A 20,709-nucleotide genomic window follows, 5' to 3' on the forward strand; every position below is an offset into this window, starting at 1 on the left:
GACCATTTGCCTGCTCCACCTGGGCTCCTGGCAAGGGCACTCAGTCACTAACCTGTTTCCTCTTTAGTAAACACATGGTTTTGGTACCAGATCTAGCCTCTTGCTTTTTGATTTTATGAAAATGTGCAAGTAAACAAGTGTCCCAATACTACCTTCTCATGAGATTATTGATCCCCTTCAAGGATTTTCTAGAATGTTAGAGAACACTCCTTAATCCTTTAAGACAAGTGTTGCAGAGAAGCACTTCTCAAACTTCTAATGTGCACACAAATCACTTGGGGCATCTTGTTAAAATGCAGATTCTTATTCAGAAATTCTGGAGGTGGGGCCCAAGGTCCTACGTTTCCAACCAGCTCCCAGCCAATGCCTGTGCTGCTGGCCCATGGACCACACTTGAGAAGCAAGAATCTAGACCTTGCTCTGTCCCTAACCCATCTACGATTCCCCATGCACCATTTTGTTTTTAAAGTTGACGAGGCTGAAGGCGGCATATTTGAAAGGGTTCTTTCTCTAAGCTCTCTGGAAAGACGGTATATAGCACAGTTATTACTAACACAACTGTTTATGTTAAATTGTAATGAAATGTGGTTTTTCTGCAAAAACAGTTACAAATCAGCCACTCATTTCCTTGGAGGCTTTCCCCCAGAGATTCAGTCTCCATCCAGAGGAAGCCCCACCGTCTCTCTGAGGCTGGGGTCTTTACCAGGGAAGGCGTGGGGTCTCCACTGCCCCCCGTTTTTCTCTGACAGGACCAACTGGCTGCAGGCATGGCGGGGGAGGTGTTTGAGGGCCGCGTCCTATGGGGTGCTGGCCAGAAAGGAAGCCCCAGTTAGGGGAGTTTCCCCTCTGGTTTTCCTCCCAGCACCCCCAACTCCTGGCTCTGCAGTGCTGACTCCTTTTCCCCATTAGGTAATGCTCTTCGCGCGGCCCACAGACCCCGTTACTGACTCTCGCCTTTTCTCTCCCATGGGTCTGCAGGCCGCTCTGGAAATGCTGCTGCTGCGGAAGCCGGTCAGGTTAAAATGCCATCCTTTAGCAAATTACCACTATGCCGGTAGGTTGCCAGGAGCCTTGTGCCCCACTGCTTCCTGAGAGCAGGCTCTTTGCATGTTTGCTGGGGTCACTTTCTAATAATAGACCGACCAGTCCCGTCCTGATCGCCCCTTGTGAGCTCAAGGCCTTCCGGGGCATAGCTGGTGGGGCAGTTGTGTCTGTTGGCTGGGTACTGTTGGGTGTTCGTGTGGGCTCCCCCCACCCTCGTGGATGTGCCGAGAGCCAGGTGATAGCGGATGGTGCCCGCACATGTGGCGGTGAGACTGGTGCCTCGGCGGGAAGGAACCACAGAGGGGACAGCACGGAGACAACAGCACTCAGCAGCCCCTCGGCTTGGGAATCGGTGGACATCGGTTCAAATCTCGCCTGCAGCCCTTGGCCTTCTGGAACCTTGGTCTCCTCATCCGTGAAACAGGGCTTCTACTCCATCCCCTGCAACATTTTTGTGATGATTAGCAATAGTAGATGTAGCACAATGCGTGGCATATTCTAGTAGCTATTATTCATTTATTGAATGATTATTTATTGAGTACTTGCTGCATACAAGAAACTGTGCTAAGCACTAAGATAAAACAGGGATTTTGACGGACATAGATGGAATCCTACCTCATGCACTTCGGAGTCTGGGGAGGAAGTAGTCATCAACAACGGATCACACTCAAGGCAGGAGAAAGACGTCTACATATGCATATACTGTACAGACCCATGTGCATCTATACACACGCATACACGTATATTATATGTATACGTGTACACATGTTACACACATACATGTCCACGTACAGAATGTGTCCTGTGACGGTGTGCGTTAACGATGACATCACCAGTAAGGGGGAAGGAGAAAACACCGTTGAGAGTTGAATGTGGTAAGAATCATGAAGAGAGAAGGCAACAGGTTGGGGAGCCTAAAGTGACAAAATGAAGTTGAAATCAACATTTTAATTTCTAGTAATGGGTAAACCTATCCATTCTGAGGGCCTCCCTGAGCCTGCCGGGGTTCTCCATTTCAGAGGGGGCTAAATCCTCCAATGCCCCTGGGATTGCTAATCATTTGAAGGTTCCTTTGGTGCCTTGGGCAGACACTGCGTAGGTAGGTGCTAAATGCCTAAGTGGGCTTGGGGACCTGGTCAAACCTTTTCTAGACCTCAGTCCAGGCAGCCAGATGTGGCCTAAGGTGAGGGCTGCTCTGCAAATACTAGAGTGTTCTCGATGGGCACCCCACCGGGCCCACCACCCTTTGCCCCACTTACTGTGCCCGTCTCCTGAGCCAGCCTTCCCTCCTGTCATCAAAGGGGGGAAAGGCCTCAGAAGTCACTCACCTGAGCACAGACAGCCCTGGATGTCTGCCCGTGGGTCACTGTCAGCACACAGGCCACTACCGGTAGTCAGCAAGCACAGAACGGACACAAGGATAAGAAATCCATCATTTAACTAGGGCCTAAGCCAGCCAGTTTCTTACTATTGTCTCCATCACTTCCTGCTTGGTGTCTGCCCCGAGTGTGGGTAGGAAGATGTGGGAGTTCTCCCTAATCTGCCATGGAAACAATTCAGTCCTCTTAATTCCCAGTGTCATCTGCTGCCCATTAAACCCCGACAGGCTGTCCAGCTTCCTGGAGCCTGTCTCAGGCTTCTTTGTATAGTGGGCGAGACAGTTGATGACAAGGAGCTTCCCAACCATCTGCTGTAGCTGCCCTCACCCGCAGGGTGACCAGGGTGGCTGGTGCCTCTGGGCTGGTCAGCTCCAGCTGTGAGCAACCTCGTCTTGAGACCCAAACCCCCTCCATCCAGTTCTTCCCACTGTGCCAAGCAAGTATTATATTGTTTTATGTGTGTCATGACATAATATTTGGAAAGCTATAGACTAGAAGCCACCCCCCACCCCAAACAAAACAAAACAAAAATGCTGAAATAATAGTAAGGATTTTGAAACTAAACTCTGCTAAAATTACCAATCTTTTAGGGTCCCTAGCTAACGTGTTGCCCGTCCTTGGCCTCCTTCCCCCCACAGGCAGACCAGGAAGCACTCTGCTGCCTCCTGGAACATCTGCCTTCTCCAGGAAGTGATCACAGACTGAGCCCCAGAGAATTTTGTAGAACTATGAGCAAAAAAGTCAGAGGTCCCTGGTTCCTAAAGTCTGGCCTGACTCCATCCCTTAATAGTTCCCTTCCAGGCCACAGAGGAGGCCCCAGGGTATACCCCCATCACATGTCCTAGTTACCAGACACCACTCCTTCCCTCAACTTGGTTCCAAGGTATCAGTGAATCCCATCCCCGTGGCCCCGTCCTGCCTTGTCTTTTGTGCCCTGGTCGGTTTCTCTCCTGTAGGACTCTGTCAGGTTAAGTCGGCATCACCGGGACACTATCTTCTGGATTGCCTTTGACTTTGGCTCTGTGGCTATGGCCAGTGTCATCCCACCCCAGCTCCCTGCCCTGGAGGCAAGGTAGAACAATTGAGCTTGGAGGCAGAGGGTACAAGTTTGGGGAAGACAGAGACCCAGGCCTGTGAAAGTCACTTCCGCTACTTTACTTAGGACGTTTCCCACCCCATCCCAAGCAGTTCAGTAAGAAAAGGAAAAAGTGACCAGTGCTGGGGCCCAGGAGAGACACCAGTGTGGGTGGGCAGCTTGCCCGGATCTGGAGGCTGCTTGCCAAGGCCAGAGGAGCCCTGTACAAGATCCTTGGAGGAAGGAAGGTGCCATCGCAGTGGCCCCCAGCATGCTAATCCATACCCAGGCACACAGCCCAGCCCTCTCTCAGCACCTTCCATCCATGTGTGGGTAGCAGTTTGCAGAGGCTCCCTGCTAGCTTTTGGGTTGGGTGGGAAGGCCTGAGCATGGGGGGAATCAGGGTGAGGAGGACGCCTGGTTGTGATTAAGGGGCTTGCTGCATCCTTGGATTTTCCATCGAAAAACCATCATTCCTGCAGATGGGTGCGGACACTGGCCTTATACTTCCTGGCAAGGGCGCAACAGAGGCCACTGTCCAGTTCCCACCACAGCCCAGGCTTTTCCTGGGTCCCAGACCCTGACCTGACTCTGGACTTGCGGGATTACCCAATCGGTTGGTGAAGGCCTCTTCTCTATCTTGGAAGCTGCCCTGTTTGACGAGGAGACAGAACTACATACTCAAGAGAATACTTTGCAAAAAACACAGCTGTGATGTCATTTTCCAGGCATTCTCAGCTCATGTCTCTGGCTGGAGAGTGGTCACCTCAAGGGCAGGACCTGAGTTAATACTTACTCTCTGGCCTTGCCTGACACAACGCTGTCACAACGGTAAAGAAAGGGTCAGTGGATGAGCTCGAGGTCTGGATTCAGATGGAGGCCTCCCTTCCTTCTGCCTCCAGGGGGATCCAACTTCACCCTCCACCCCTAAAAATTATTCAGCCTTTACCCACTGTGGAAAACCTTACACAGAAATGAAGATCTGATTCAAAACCAGTCCCCCTTTCCTGCAGTGAACATATCTTCCTTGTGTATGCACAATAACAGCACCATCACAAAAGTTTTTTAAGTCTTGAGAGCACGACGGAAGGGCCCTCTTTAAAAGATCCTGAGCCCGATTCTCTCACCGCTCCATGTCTCTTTTTAATTGCCTGGGTTCGCTATAGATCGCCCCAAATTTAGCCACAGCCCAGAGCCTGTTTCCCAGCAACCGAACCTCAGAACATTTTTCCTCTGGATACTGTTCCAGCACCAGTTTCCTCAGTTAATTAGGCCCTTTGTAATTAGCCTTAATCGGCTTGTTAGGGGCCCCTGCTGATAACAGCCCAATAGCCAGGAATCCCCAGGTAGGACAAATGAGCACTGGGGGAATGTCAGCCCACTAACCCTGCGTGCATGCTGAGTGGACAGCAGGGATCCTGGAGAGGAAGAAAGGGCAGAGCAAGGGGAGGGTTAGAGACAGCCCCCTGCCTCAGTTTTGTATTTTATCCTGGACTTTGTCCAAGACACAGAATCCAGGAAGGGCTGGCTTAGAACCTTGTCTAAAAATGTAGAAAGTGCCCCTATCCGGCAGCCTCTGGGAACGAGACGCCTGAGCCTTGCCTTGATGGGATTACAGAAGGAATTTCGGGGGTTGGGGAGCGGAAGTCAGGGAGCCACCAGCAGCCAGGAGTAAGGCTGTGCAACTGTACTCACACAGAACTAGGAACACCAGCGTGGACCAGCAGTCTTCCGCAGTGCCATTAATGCATGTCAGCAGGGGACAGTGTGTATATGCCATAGCTGTGGGCTGACTTGGAATCTTCTCTCCAAACGGCCCGTTTCGTTGTGTGCCTGCCTAGGACCAAACGCTGCTGTCAGGGAAGAGGAAACTGAGCCAGAGAAGTTGAGTACCTTTGCCTGAGGCCACAGGAGTAAGTGGCAGAACCGGATTTGCAGACTGGGGTCTTGCAGACTGGGGTCTTGACTGAAGTCACCCCTTTTTTAAAGATTTATTTATTTGACAGCGCGCACAAGCAGGGGGAATGGCAGGGAGAGGGACAAGCAGGCTTCACTGAGCAGGGAGCCCGAAGCGGGGCTCAATCCCAGGATCCCAGGATCATGACCTGAGCCGAAGGCAGCTGCTTAACCATCTGAGCCACCCAGGCGCCCCTGAAGTCACAGCACAGTGCCTTTATCTGGGAAGAGCACATTTGGGTGTTTCTAGGCTTGGGCCTGGGAATTCAGTCCCGGAGCCCAAGGGTGGATTCTCAGCCCTGTGGGCCATCTCGTGATCAGGATGTCATGAAGATGGATTGCATTATAGTGTGAGGATAAGAATGCATTTGCTTGTCTGGCCCTGCCTCTGCCTCTCACTTCATGGATGCCCTTGTTGGACAGACACACGTACACTGTGCTGTCTTGTGCACTAAAGGGCAACCCGGAGGACTACGTACAGGAGCCATCTTTTACTCTCTGAGCACATGCTCCCTGCCCCGGGCTCTGCAGTCCTCAGAGCGGGAAAGTGCAGCCCACTTCGGATCCAGGACTGGGGATAAAGAATGAGCACTCTTGGATGGGGGAGACTGAAGACCCCATCACAGAGCAGCAGCCCTAAAAACCACTGAGGAGTCAGCAGGGGGGATTCCCTTCCCCCATGAGGCTTGGGGTACCCCATGACAGATGGTCCAGGAAGCTATTTCCCGTTCAGGGGGGTTGCACCTGACAATCTATGTGGAGGCATGAAGGGATATGCTTCTTAAAAGTAGACCTGGGCAGGGGTGCCTGGGTGGCTCAGTTGTTAAGCGGCTGCCTTCGGCTCAGGTCATGATCCCGGGGTCCTGGGATCGAGCCCCGCATCGGGCTCCCTGCTCCACGGGAGGCCTGCTTCTCCCTCTCCCACTCCCTCTGCTTGTGTTCCCTCTCTCGCTGTGTCTCGCTGTCAAATAAATAAATAAAATCTTAAAAAAAAAAAAAAAGTAGACCTGGGCATTTAACCCTGCTGCTGAGGGGCAGTAATCAGGTGATGTGATTCCACTCCTGGCGTGGGGTGGAAGCAAGTGTCTCCACCACAGAGACTGGATGCTGGCCTGAGAAGGCTGCATGGCCCTGTTAGTGTCTCATCAAGTCTGAGAGCCCCACTCTAACTTAGGAAACGTATGGTCTGGCTGAGAGCGGAAAGGATTCTCGTTGATCTAGTTGGGTGTCGTCACTGGCAAGATGTCCCCCAATTCCCCATCTGAGATGCAACCCAGAGCTGCATGGGCTCTGGACCTGCAGCGCAGTAGCTTGACCAGGGATTCAACTGATGTGACATGTCCCCATCGTGATACTCTTCCACCATTGTATTTCTGATTCCTCTTACCTCTTTGCTATTTTGATGGATACCTAAAGGGAACCATGGCTGCTCTTTGGTCATTCAACTGAAGTGTTGGTAGTCCTTTCTGTCTCTCTCTTTCTACCTCTGCTCCTGAGCACGGGGAGCATATGGTTGCTGGGACCCCAAGGCCCTGAATATTTGACAGAATTTGAGGAACACTGATGGAACCATTCTAGAAACCCGGATCGCACTGACTTCCTCTGCTCACGTCCACTCCAGCAAAGCTTCTCCAAACACCCAGCCTCTCTTCTCCTCCCTATTGTGATGGTTGCACAGTCAGAGATATCTCAGCCTCCAGAACCTGTGGAAGATATTTCTTTCTGCTGAGGATTGATCAGAAAGCCACTTCCCTTCTGGAAATAAAGAGATAAACTTGCAAACCAAAGAGATCAGGTGGTGGTGGCCCTGCGTTTTGGAGTTCTGAGCCGGCCAACTCCGCAGAGCATATTCTGAGCCTGGAGCCAGAGTTCTTGGCCTGATTCACTAATTTTGGCTGAACCTTCCAATGGGAGAAACAACTCAGGTTTCCTATATCTTCATCTTCATCGGTCAACCATAGCAAAGTGGAAATCCCGGGCTTATCCTGGTGAGGAAGGAAAGTATTATGGTTTGGGGGATTATAGCTCTGAAAAGTGGAGGAATGTCAAAGGCCCTGCCGTGTACCATCCAAAAAATCAGAGACGTGGAGAATTCAAAAAAACAGAAAAGTGAGGCAGAGTTTTCTGCAAATCAGCCACAGGAATTGAGCCTTCCCTGGAGCCCCCAGAAATAGGACTTATCTTAGAAATAAGCTTTATTTCTTACCCCAAGCAGGCCAGGACCACGCAGTATGATGATCTGCATATTGTGCTTTCTAATTTATGGAGAGAAAACAAATTTGAAAATCAAGGTTAGCCACTAAGGCAGATGCACCAACCCAGCACTGTGGGGCTTCTTCTTCATGGGTCTTGTACATCAGGGGCCGGTCCCACTCACCTCTGCAGCCTCATCTGCTTTCTCTTTGCTGGGAGTTTGTGTTAAACCATACTGGATTACTGCTCCTTCTCTGAACACCTCTGTTTCCTCATCTGTAAAATGGGTAACAGTAATGACAGTCTTACAGGGTTATTGGTGAAGCCAAATGACTAGTATCTGTGAAGTACTTAGAACCTGGCATAGTAAGCACCTAGAAATGCTAGGTTTTTGTTTTGTTTTGTTTTTTCTAGCACAGTGTCTTGCATGTAGTGGACACCTAATACTGTTGAATGAATGAATGAATGAATGCATGCATGCATCCATCACCTCACTCTTGCCTCTCACTTCTGCCTCAGCCATGTTTTCTCCCCAGAATTCCCTTCCATTTCCTTCTTGCCTGAATTGTTTCTGTGTGTCCTTTAAAACTCAGCTCAGGTGTTTTCTCTACCTGGAAACCTGACCCTAACCTGAGCGTGAGGCTCACCTTGAACACTGTGGCATGCTGGTTTGTCTCCCCACTAGATGGTGAGCATCTTGAGGGTGGAGGCTGCCGAATCTGCCACATCTTGAGGAGTACTTGCTACGTGAACGCTTGCACTCATGAACAGCATAATTACACAAAAACTATAGCTACAATTTGTTGAACACTCCCAGTTTTCCAGTTACTACTAAGCTAAGCACTTGTGTGGTGCATTATCTTCTTTAACCTTCGCAAAGATCACAAAAGCTGGGGACAATTAGAATTATTCCCGTTTGTAGGTCACTAAACTGAGTCTCAGATTCAGTAACTTGCCAAGGTCAAGGCCATAGCTGGGATTTTAACCCAGATGTCAGGGTTGCTAACCATTACACTACACTGGCTTTTTGTTCAAACGGGAGTTGGATATGTATTATATCACTTGCTAAAGAGTCGTGTTTTGTAACTAAGTAAGCCAGCACCTAAAAGTAGGGAGAACTGTGCGCTGTTCTTAAGACGTTTCTGTTTTGTAGGTTCGGACAAGTGGACCTCCCTAGAAAGAAAACTGTTTAATAAAGCACTAGCCACTTACAGCAAAGACTTTATTTTTGTACAGAAGATGGTAAGCATGCTTTTTCCAATCGCTCACTTGAAATTGAATTTGGGAAATTATACACGTAAAGACATACAGAAATAATTTGGTACTGATTTAACACTCTCACGAAAAGGATGTCTTCCACCTTTCTCTGGTGAAGGATGTTAGGGTCGCTCCAGTGTTAGGGATGTGAGGGAGAAGGAGAACCTACATTATTTGGACATAGCAGTGGTGGGGGGGTATGTTTATCTTAATAAATACATGTAATTTATACATCCTATCAGAATAAATAGAACTGGGGCTGTTGGTTTACAATGTACATAATTTATTTCATGTATATTTGACAGATTTATCGTGTTCTGACAATTTTTTTTTCCTGAGAAGTTAGAGGAGGGAAGATAGGTGCCTTCCTGCTAGCAAGTAGTGGAGTTTCTGGTATTCGACCCCTAATCATAATGACAGTAGTAATAAAAATAATATTTTGTGAATACAGCATCTCACAACAAAATAGAACTTCTCTACACAGATGAATTTTTACAGCAGATAATGAACTTAATAGACCTTAATTGGCTAAGAGGTGAGGTGGTTTAGGCTAAAAGTTAAAATGATTCCAAGAGTGTTTCAGAAAGTCAATGAACAATGGAGCCGAATTGTGTTATTAAGGTCATTAAAATGTCCAGGTGCGCAGAGAACAGAGTAGCAGGTAGCAGCTCCCACTGGCTCTGGGCTGGGCCAAGCTGATGCCACCCACTGGGTGCCTGTCTCCTGTCCTTAATCTAGGGCCTTCCTTGATGGACAAGAATCAGAACAGGTGACTCTTCTCCCTCTTGCCCTCATCTCCAGATCTGTATTCACCCTTCCCTTTCCCTACCTGGGAGGCCACCATGCTCTTGGATGCCCTGTAAGCTCAGCAGCTTCCATGCTCTTTTTTGAGTCCCCTTCCCACAGGACTGACCTGTCGGAGGCCTCACCCCTTGCAGGCCTGCACCGTGTTGACTGGTGACGGAGTCATGTGTCGTGTTTGCCAGGCGACATGGCTTTTTCAACAAGTGCTCTCCGAGCCAGTGTCCTCACTCCTTGTGCAGCTCTAATGTAGAAACTCAAGATATCCAGTGATGTGAAGGGGGCAACTTCAGGAAGACAGGAGTTCTGGTGGTGCCCCTCTGATCTCATGGTTGGGGTCGCCGGTTTCCGCCCTCCAGAAGCATGGCCAGCCTTTTATCTGCCTCCAGAAAACCCGTATTATTGAGCCCCACCTTGAGCTTGGGAGATCTATGAACTACACAGAGGCATTTTTTTTTCTCTTTAGAATGCATGTACCTTTGCCCCCTTGGGGGAGGACAGGGCAAGGTTTGTTTCCTGCAGAAACTAAGCTCTTGTCATCATAACGTTTGCCTTACATTCCTGTTCGATTACTAAGGAATATTTTTCATAAATAGATTTTGAAGGTCAAACGGTTAGAGAGCCAAATATGCTCAAGCACATTAAATGAAAAAGCATGCTGCTTTACGGGTTAAAAAAAGGAATGAGCTCTCTATGGGCCGACATGAAAAAAGATCTCCAGGCTATATTGTGAAAGAAAAAAAAATCAAGTTGCAAAACAGCATAGACAGTGTGCCGCCTCCTGTGAGGAGAAATATATTTTCGTGTTCTTTGGTATATGCATAAAGAGATTCTGGAATGAGACCCAAGAAATGAAGAAGAGGGGCTAGCTGTGTGGCAGGGGTCGGGGGCGAGAACTGGATGGAGGGAGACCAGGCATGGAAGGAAGGTTTTCACTATCTACGTTTTTTTAATTGAATTGCATACACCTATTAGCTATTAAAAAATTAACTTTTCACAAAAACTTGTGGCTTGGCACACCGCGCGCTGCTGAGCTGATCTGGAGATGGCTTTCCTGGCAGGTGAAGTCTAAGACAGTGGCTCAGTGTGTGGAGTACTACTACACGTGGAAAAAGATAATGCGCTTGGGGCGGAAACACCGGACACGCCTCGCAGAAATCGATGATTCTGTGGTGAGTGAAGCTGCTCAGTCGCTGCTTATGCGGGCCCCGCTCCCGCCCCACACCCAGGTTAGTAAGTGGCTGGTGTTTGGCTTGGCTTTACTGAGGTGATCGCAGGGAGCGGGTGATGGGCCCGCTCCCTGGCGTAGAAATGCCAGAAGGAAGGTGGTCCTGGGTTTGCCCCGGAGCTCAACGCTCAGTTCAGGAGGTGAGGGCTGGCCTGGCTTCCAAGGCAGGCAGGGCCAGGGGAGTGAAGCCAGGGTGGTCCCAGCCTTGACTTGATGGCTTATTAGTGGGTGCCCTTGACTCCCCAGGATATCCTGTCTGATCCATCTGCATCACAGATGCTGCTGGCCAGAGAACCAGAACCCTCGGGTTTTCCCACAGCGTCCATGAAGCATGACCTAGGAGGAACTCTGGCCTCTAGACGGTGCCAGGACCTCTCAATTATCGAGGAATAGTTAGCAGTGTGTGTATTATTCTAATCCTTAATCACCATTTATCCTCGGTACTGATTTCCTTCAGTGGCAGACGATCCAAAGTTGTCTGCATATTCAGTATACACTAAAGACATAACACACTAAAAACAAAAGACGTTGAAATCTCCTTCGAACCCCTAATGTGTGGCTTTGGTAATTACTATCACTTTTGTCCTTGTGGTTCACTCTTTTTATCTGCATCCATAGCCAGGGGAAATCTTTCCACGCACTGTGGAAACTACCTGCCATGCATGGGTGTGTAAAAATGGCATGTCTTATAACAGATTAGTAAACTCCAGGCTGTCACCATCGGGGAAGGTGTTTGGAATTCATGATTGTTGTGAATATCTGTAATTACACTTTCATTCCCCACCATGCCCCAGTTGTGAGTGTTAGCACATACTGGCTAATTTTCTTTAACAGACACCTACATAGCCCTTTGTATGTGCTGGGCCTTGTGCTAGGCCTTTTACCAATATTGACTCATTTAATCCTCATAGCCAATCTGTGAGGTAGGGAACTAAGGTACAGAGCCTAGGTAACTTAGCCGTGGTCAAATGGCTGGCGAGGATGTTGTCTGAGCCTGATTCCCCGTCTGATACTTAAGAGCAGTCAAATGCAAATTCTTTTAGAGAAGTATAAAAACTCTTGGACTCATTAATGCCTCAAGGTCCAAGTTCCTACCTAAGAATGATCTTAGCTGTGAAATATACACACATACTTGAATTTATATTTGGACCCAGATATCAGGAAAAAATCGACATCTGCATCAGAGATGATGGTGGTCTATGTTCGTGGTTTCCCGTGACCAGGGCTTTTGTTTGAGTGATGGAAGTAGGTGCTGTCTTGTATCTGAAGAGCGTTGTTCTCACCTGTGGCCTAATGTTTAAAAAAAAGCAATGTGGCCTGTTCTGGCTCAATCAGCTAAACGCAGTTGAGTTCCCACAGTGTAAACAACAGTGCGTATGTGGTGCTGTGGGTGACCTAAGGATGTTAACTAGCCTCTGGCCCTCCTGCCCCCCACCAGGAGCATATACTGAAGTTGGAAGGATGTGGCATACGCAAATGGAAGCTTTAGCATGAACTCCAGGACTGTTTACAAGCAGCATAAGACGAGAACCAGAAAGGCCTGGATAGGGCCTTAGGTCCTCTCTCTCATCCAGCTCCACCGTGCCCCAGGCAGGGGTTTGAGGCCCAGAGAGGGGAAGGGCTGCCCAAGGTCACACAGAGCATTACTTTCCAGATGAGTGGACCAGACAGCAAACAAGGAGGCATGAAGAATCCTGGGCTTGCAGACCTAGGACCTGGATCCTAAGCTTACTGACCTACAAAATGGGGCAGATGGCTTAGATGATTTGGAAAGTCCCTTCCAGTCCTGAAATGTTCTGGCCTCTGTCAGAGTCATGTTTTGGAAGAAGACAAAATCAGAGGATATGGTTTCCTAAGGCAAATTGATGTCTTTCCAGCTATGTGTTACCAAGTGCCTAGGGGAGTTCCTGGCATAATATAGATACTCTAAATATTTGTTGAATGAATTGAGTGAACATCATTCCCAGATAGGAGTCACTGTGGATCATAGCAACAGTCCCTCTATGAACTCACTGCAGGGTGATGGGGTGAACAAGGGGATTCAGAGCAAGGGATTGCTGCTAAGGAAGATGTTACCACATAAGGAAGAGGTGCAGTCGTGGGCCAACAGGGCTCTGGAGATTCACAGAAAGGCCCAGGCCAACATGTAAACTGAGACTAAGGAGGAGAGGTTAAGATGATGCCCACCTTCTTGGGCTTATTCACCAGGAGCCAGTATTAAGTTGGATCAGGAGAGCATCCCCACCCTTGTTACCTTAAGGAGAGCAAAAAGCTATGTGCAGAGATGACTCAGGCCCATAAAAAAGAAAGACGGAGGGAGGGAGGGAAGGAGGAAGGAAATCTTGATTTAAGGTCAGCATGGTAGCTCACAGCTCCCTCTTAGGCACTGTGAAGGCACAGTCAGCCTTCTAAGGAAAGTTTGCAAAGTAGAGATGAAAAATTGGGACCGTGCAAGAAATGGGGAGGGTGCAGAAGGCACAGTCCTAGGGGCCCTGCCCTTTGTCCTCTTGGCCTGCCTGGACACCTGGGATGGCTTCCTGATCATAGGTCCATAGTGTTTTGTCCCAGATAGAACATGATGGAACACACTCGACTTTTGTGGGGAGAAGGGAAAAGGAGAGTTTGTGAGGAATGGCTGCTCTTGAGGTAGGCAGAAGGCCAACAGAACACAGTAGCTTACTCAGCTGAGTAGACTTCTGGCCTGAAGCCATGATAGGTCCTTCCACCTTGGAAGCAAAAGAAGGGGACCAAGGTGGGCTCTGTTAAAGATGTAGGAGGAAAGTGCTGATCACACCTCCCTGTCTGCTGCCCCCATTCATGCTCCCACTCAAGGCCAGTCTGTGGATCTGGTTGTAAATTCAGCACAATTCAAGAAACTAAACGAGGAAAGTAGCTGACTTCGGAAGACAGCAGTCAGGACTCCAAGGGCAAAGCTCAGCCATGGTCTAAGCACCTAAGTTACTACAACCTGGTCCACTGGTGGGGGGTTGGGAAACCTCCTGCTGCCCTTCGATATTTACAGGCAGCTGTTGCCAGTGGTTTTGAGGGGCTAAGGTCTCTGTTTGGGCTGAAAATCTAAACAATATGCAGATGAACACATGTTCTCCTGTGGACATTTGCTTCAGGGCCAATAAATGAAGAAGGCTGAGGTTTTGAAATCAGATAGTTTAGGTTTCAATCCCAGTTCACCTTCTTTACCAGCTATGGACCTTGGGGAAAGTCGTTCTCTGGCCAATTTCCTCATTTGTTTAAAAAAGAAAAATGTGTACGGGGTTATCGTGCGTACCAGAAATTTCATGTATATATATATATGCGTACACATGTGTGTGTGTATGTGTGTGGTGCCTAATTCATAGCAGGCATTCAACATGTTTTCATCCCCATCATCATCGTCATTAGTAATTGTGATGCTTAGATTTATGTCTCTGAGTAAATTTGGGCTGTCGAGCATTTGTATTTTAACTTACAAATGTCTCAATGCGAATTCCATTTGCATTCCTGAGAAATAAGAATATCATCCTCCTCAAGAAACTCTTACTGCAGACACTCAAGGTTTTAAGCACCAATGTTAAATATATCACCACCTCCCCATCCTGTATTTGCCCACCTTCTACCAATTTTGGAATATTACTCAGTGTTTCATTTCACAATACATCATGAAATGGCCAACTTGTTGATACAAAGTTGTACATGTTAGGGTTTTTGTCCTCCTATCTTTGTATCTCTTAGTCACTTTGGTAAGCCATATGGCTTGACGATAAATCATGTTGTGAACATGTATAGATTGCCAGTTGAAATAAAACCTATCTAAATTCCAGAGACGGATATAATCCAGTACAGTGTAATTTAATCTGTAAATTCGTGGCTCTATGGAATGTCTCTTTCTAAGAGTTTTTAAGCCAAAAAAAGGTATTGTGAGAAAATTGTAATTATAACAAGCACTGTAAAACAGATGCCATTGTCATTAAAAGTTATCGTGTAATCTATTTTAAGTGCCAAGCTATAGACCATGGCCTGCTTAATAAAGCAATACTGAGTCCACAGAGTTCTAGTTCTAGAAAGGAATGGAGTGAACCGTTGGGAGTTTGACATAACGTGGTTTTACCTGAAACCCCTTGAGATCCAAAGATGATGGATTCACATGGGAATCAGACCATTTAAGTAAAATCAACCCATGTGTTCTACAGTCATAATTATGAGACCTACAACTTAAATATCCTGAATCACTCTGTAAAATGAAGTAGGCCTGCATCTGTACTGTCTGAAGTCTTTCAGCAAATGTCATCATTACTAGTTAATCGTAATTAACCCACTGGACACTGAAGCTATTTCTTAAGTACACCCTGTCACTACCTCATCTCAAATATGCTTGTGTATGGTATTAAATGCTGCAGACAACAGTGGAACAGTGTCAGAATGTTAAACGCCCCATATTTACTGGCATTGTCTTTCTCCCCTGCCCCCAATCCAAACTGGAGAGAGAAAACTTGTGGTTTCTGGATCCCAGGGTACTGCTGCACTCTTAGAAATCTTTGTCCTTTTCAGGAATTCTTGCTTCTGGGTTCTAAGAATTGTAAGCTCCCCCAGAGTTACATCCCTCTCTGGGATAAACCAAACTGGGACCCATGTGCTTTAAGCAGAGCCTGGCAGATGACACAACTGACCTGTCAGGGGTGGAGGTGGCAGGACGTGCCTTTTGTTTCCTCATCTGTAAAATGGGAGGATGTTTCTGTCTTGTTGGGTGAGCCCGCAAACATGAAAATGCTTTGTAAACTGTGAAGTGCTGTGAAATAGAAGTTGGAATGAGATTGATGTAACATAGATCTCCCTTTCCCTGGGCCTCAGTCCTTCCTCACCCTGCAGGAGTCAGCATCCCTCCATGAGGACAGAGGAAGCAGAGTAAGGTAGTTAAACAAGTAGAATAAGGGCCTCCTGCGTCCCTGGCCTCCATCCCAACCCTCCCACAGTAGGACGCCAGGCTGCTCCAGTGACTTACTATCTTGTAAACTCTGAGGAAGACAGGACTTTCTGCTTTGTTCTCCACTTGGTTGCTGTTCTGAAGTAGGGGGAGGGGACAGAGTAGCAGCGAGGCTACTAATATTTTTCATGTTCTTTTTCATAGAATGCCTCTGGAAGGCATTTCTCCAAGCGCATGATGACAGTCCAGAAAAAAAAAAAAAAATGCAGGGTGAGGGGGTGGGGGGTTATCTCTTCCCCTTTCCTCTCCACAAAGTTGTTGACATTCACTCTTGGATTCCATTTTGACACAAGCAAGCAGGAGCCCATCAGAGCACCATGGGTCCCATGCTTTCCACAGGCCATGAGTCAGATCAGACATGCGGGGTGTCTCGTACGGAAATGTATCATAAGGCCTGGAAACAAATCATTATATGGGTCTTTAGTCTCTCTCCAGAGGGGTTTCCACAGTATCGTTCCTGCTTGAAAGCCCTCCTCACTGCTCTGGGGAGAGAGAGCTGCTCACAAGCGAGTTTTAATCCATTTCAAGGTCTGCTGGTCTTGAACCAGGGCGAGAAACTCTACACACAGAAATCTCTCCTCCCTGCCTTAACATATTTTTATATAAGTGGTGAGGGGACCCCAAAGTGAGGCAGGGGGACTTCCCCGACCTCAAAGCCCCAAGCGCCCAATGACCGACCTGGTAGAGGCCGTAGCCCTCCCCAGAGGGCTCTATCGCCGTTCCTTAGGCAGACAGGATCCCCGTGTTCAGCCCTTCTCTCCTCTTCTGGCTGGTGGCTCTGTTTATCACTAAAAATGCCATTTGGGGATGTCCCCTCTTTTGCTTTTATTGCCTCACCACCAGACGAGTGAAGAAGAAGAAGAGTTAGAGGAGGAGGAGGAGGACCCAGAAGAAGATAGGAAATCCACGAGAGAAGAGGAGAGTGAAGTGCCCAAGTCTCCTGAGCCGCCGCCAGGCCCCGTGCTGGCTACCGCGGAGGGGCCGCCCCTGCAGGCCCTCGGCCAGCCCTCCGGCTCCTTCATCTGTGAGATGCCCAACTGCGGGGCTGTAAGTGTCACTGCGTCCTCGGGGGACCTGGGACTAGGAGGGCGGTGGGCTGTGCCTGGCTTTAAGGACAGGGCATTTTAGAAAGGGTGCACTTGCAGCAAGGAAAGTTTCAGAGGGGACTCCACATTGCCATGGTTTTGTCTCCTGTCTTTTCGTTTCCTTATTTGTTCAGCCGGCAGATGTTGCTGTGCTGGGCGCTCAGGGGCCACAGAGAAGGTCCCCGTCCCCCGGGAAGCATATGATCCAGAGCTCTTCAGAGCCGCCGTGAATGGTTCTGCAGTGAGCCTTGGACTCCAGAACTTACACCCCGTGTTTCTTGGTGCCCCTCCACCCTGCGGGGCCGTGTGACACCAGGTCCTGCCCTGTAAAGCATGCATTGAAATGCCGTGGGGGAGCCCACAGAGAAGGTTTTGCCCTTTCATTACAACTTGACGCTATTCCTGGCCATCTCACCTGTCCAGAAGGTTTTGCAAAGTTTCGTATTCCATCAAGTGTTACTCATTCAAATGTCATTAATTTGAAATTTGAGAAAGTCATTACAAAGATTTAGCTTAAAGGGGCGCCTGGGTGGCTCAGTTGTTAAGCGTCTGCCTTCAGCTCAGGTCATGATCCCAGGGTCCTGGGATCGAGCCCCACATCAGGCTCCCTGCTCCGCGGGAAGCTTGCTGCTCCCTCTCCCACTCCCCCTGCTTGTGTTCCCTCTCTCGCTGTGTCTCTCTCTGTCATATAAATAAAAGTCTTTTTAAAAATTAAAAAAAAGGGGCGCCTGGGTGGCTCAGTCGTTGAGCGGCTGCCTTCGGCTCAGGTCATGATCCCAGGGTCCTGGGATCGAGCCCCGCATCGGGCTCCCTGCTCGGTGGGGAGTCTGCTTCTCCCTCTCCCCCTGCTTGTGCTCTCTCTCTGTCTCTCTCTGTCAAATAAATAAATAAAATATTAAAAAAAAAAATTAAAAAAAAAAAGATTTAGCTTAAAGTTTACCTTGGTACTCTTTGGGGGAGAACCAAAAAAATTTTTACTAAGTAAATTAATCATGTAAACAGGCTGAAGGGGAGTCTGTATAATTATTTAATATAGTACATTTCAGGTACGTTGGAAATACTGTTTAGCTAAAATAAAACAAATTTACCGTTTGATCATTCTTAGCACTAAGGAAGGCCTTACAGAATCTATACTGGTCTGGTCTAAGGCTCCCAGTGTATTTTAAAGGATATATTTTTTTAAGCTGTTAACTTTAGACTTTGAGTCCCCCACCGGTCCCCCACTAGTCTGAACTGATGAACTTTTCCCGAATCAGATTTCTTAAAGCCAGGCACACCTTATACAGGTGAGTTCTAGAGGTATTACTCAAAAAAATGAGAACGTTACTCCTTCACAAGAAGCCGTTTTTTCCAAGCTGGTATACATCTTTGCTTATATATTACACATCTTTGCTTGTATATTATACAGGACAATACTGTTTTCCAGAGTGTATTGAGTGCTGCTTGAGGATTCTGTCACTTAGACGGAGAAAGCAATAGTCTTTAAAATATTTAGATCCTAAAGCAGAAATTTACTTGATTAACGTCTGAGAAAAAAATGAAAAAGTAAGAAAAAAAAGATACATACACTTTACATTAGCTGTGAAAAGAACCTAAGAAATTGCTAGCTTGTTTCTGTCTTTGATGTTTAATGATCTGCAAGCGTCACTGCATCATTTCCGTTTTGTATAGAGCACTTCTGTTCAGGGATGGTTAAGGTGTGACTTTAAATGACAATACTTCTGGGTGAATTTATTTAGAAATTCACTGTTTCATCAATTCATAGTTTTGGTGTACGGTAAATCCTTGACTGAGTGGGAAGTCATCCTTCACTTTTCCCAATCAGAAATGCTCAGCAAGCTGGATTTTTTTTTTTAGTGATTTTTAAAATTCACAGGGAAAAAGCATCTTGGTTTTATTCCTTGCCTAAGCCTGGAGGGTTGGGTTGTTAAATCAGCCATAGATTTATTTTTTTCCCCAGTAAGACCATAAACAGAACTCATGAATTTCACACAGAGCAAACCACCTACAGCTCCGTGGGTGTGGCTGTTAGCTGATGTGTTTAACAAGCTGGAAGTCGGGGCTCTTTGAATTCAGGGGAGTGGATTGCATCTCTTTACAGGAGCGGTGCTCGACTGGGAATGATTTTGCTCCCCAAGACCCTCTGGCAATGTCTGGAGACATTTATGTCATATCTGGAGAGGTGCTGTTGGCTTCTCCTGGGCAGAGGCCAGGGATGCTGCTAAACGTCCTGCTTAACACGGCCCCCCTCCAACAAAAACTATCCAGCCCCAAATGTCAGTTGTACTGAGGTTGGGAGAACCTGCTTTATGGCAAGTTTCAAAAGATTGTCCAGGTCCGTCCTGCCCCTTTTTATCATCCTGCAGTAAAATTTGGGAGTCTGAAACATTGCTTCGACAATTGGCCACTGATTGAGGCTTGGACGTAATATACAGAATTTATCAGAGCAGCTAATCAGTGTCTTTCCAACTGTGTTTCTTGGGGTGCTAAGGCTTTCTGTGGTGGGGAGATAGAGCTGAGCAAATTGGCCCACTTCCAGGGTGCTGCCTCTATTTCAGCCAGAGCACCTCTGCTTTTAACTTTGAGCTTTTGAGCAAGACCTGATTTGTTTTGATTTGTTTTTCTTAAAGTAAAAGAAAGAAAGGAAAGGGGAGGAGAAAAGAAAAGGGGGGCGGGGCAGGGAAGGGGAGGTAATTTCCAACTTAAAAAAAAAGGAGTTTGAAAGCTGGCCAACTCCCTCACCTTACAGATGGAAAAAAAAATCAGGTGTCCAGAGGGGAAATGGCCCAGAGGCCCTCTCTGTGAGACAGAGGTGCTGGATCTCGCCCCCCAGTGCCCTGACTGCTAGACGGCAGCTCTGTCCTTCAGACCGTGCCGCACGAAGTGCTTCCTGTCTTCCGGTTGTAACAATGATGTGTTTTTTTTTTTTTTTAGGGGCGCAGTGGTAGTATTTGACCTTGACCTTTCCACGCCTATGTCCAAAGTTTGCTTATGTAAAACCCCCGCACACCATCGTTAGACACCGTTTCAAGTGTCCTGTGTTTCACCACTGAGTAACTAATAACCCCAATTTCCTTTTCAGGACTATAGTGTCATGTCACTCCCTTTCTTCCCCAGGTGTTCAGCTCCCGACAGGCACTGAACGGCCATGCCCGCATCCACGGTGGCACCAACCAGGTGACCAAAGCCCGGGGGGCCACCCCCTGTGGGAAGCAGAAGCCGGGCAGCACCCAAAGCGGGTACTGCTCGGTGAAGAGCTCCCCCTCTCATAGCACCACCAGCAGCGAGACAGACCCCACCACCATCTTCCCCTGCAAGGAGTGCGGCAAGTACGTGCAATTGGACCGGGCACTGAGTTCCTGATGAATCATTGCTCTGGGGAGGCCGGGCCAAGATGCTCTGAGGTTCCTTCAGCTAGAAAAAGAACCCAGTGTCTCCAAATACTCCCTCATATCATCCTTGCGGTCTGCACAGAGCCTCAGGGTGGGTGGACCTCGTCTCTGACTCAGAATATGGTCATTCTGATATCCTCGTGCCTAATAAGGACAGACAACTTAAGGGCAAACCTCTAGTAACAAAAACTTCACTCTTTTTCAGAAATGGTGGGTGGGACTCGGATTCCCACTCCATCCCTTCACACCCAAACCGTAGTCATGAGTGGGGCTCTCTTTGCATTGCTGCTTAGTGATTTGAGAATGGCTCTGAAACACCTA

The 20,709-nt window shown here is 47.9% G+C and overlaps 1 protein-coding gene across 1 annotated transcript in view; it reads left to right on the top strand.

The window, feature by feature from the left end:
* Nucleotides 1–20,709, top strand: part of TRERF1 (transcriptional regulating factor 1) — a 198,843-nt gene that overhangs the window by 174,375 nt on the left and 3,759 nt on the right. The window contains exons 11-15 of the mRNA XM_021691945.2: nt 979–1,054; nt 8,801–8,889; nt 10,767–10,877; nt 16,755–16,958; nt 20,114–20,325. Coding sequence (XP_021547620.2) covers nt 979–1,054; nt 8,801–8,889; nt 10,767–10,877; nt 16,755–16,958; nt 20,114–20,325 — 692 coding nt within the window. The remainder of the gene's footprint in view (nt 1–978; nt 1,055–8,800; nt 8,890–10,766; nt 10,878–16,754; nt 16,959–20,113; nt 20,326–20,709) is intronic.

Source organism: Neomonachus schauinslandi, chromosome 8, assembly GCF_002201575.2.
Source record: "Neomonachus schauinslandi chromosome 8, ASM220157v2, whole genome shotgun sequence".
In the NCBI taxonomy this organism is placed as follows: domain Eukaryota; kingdom Metazoa; phylum Chordata; class Mammalia; order Carnivora; family Phocidae; genus Neomonachus; species Neomonachus schauinslandi.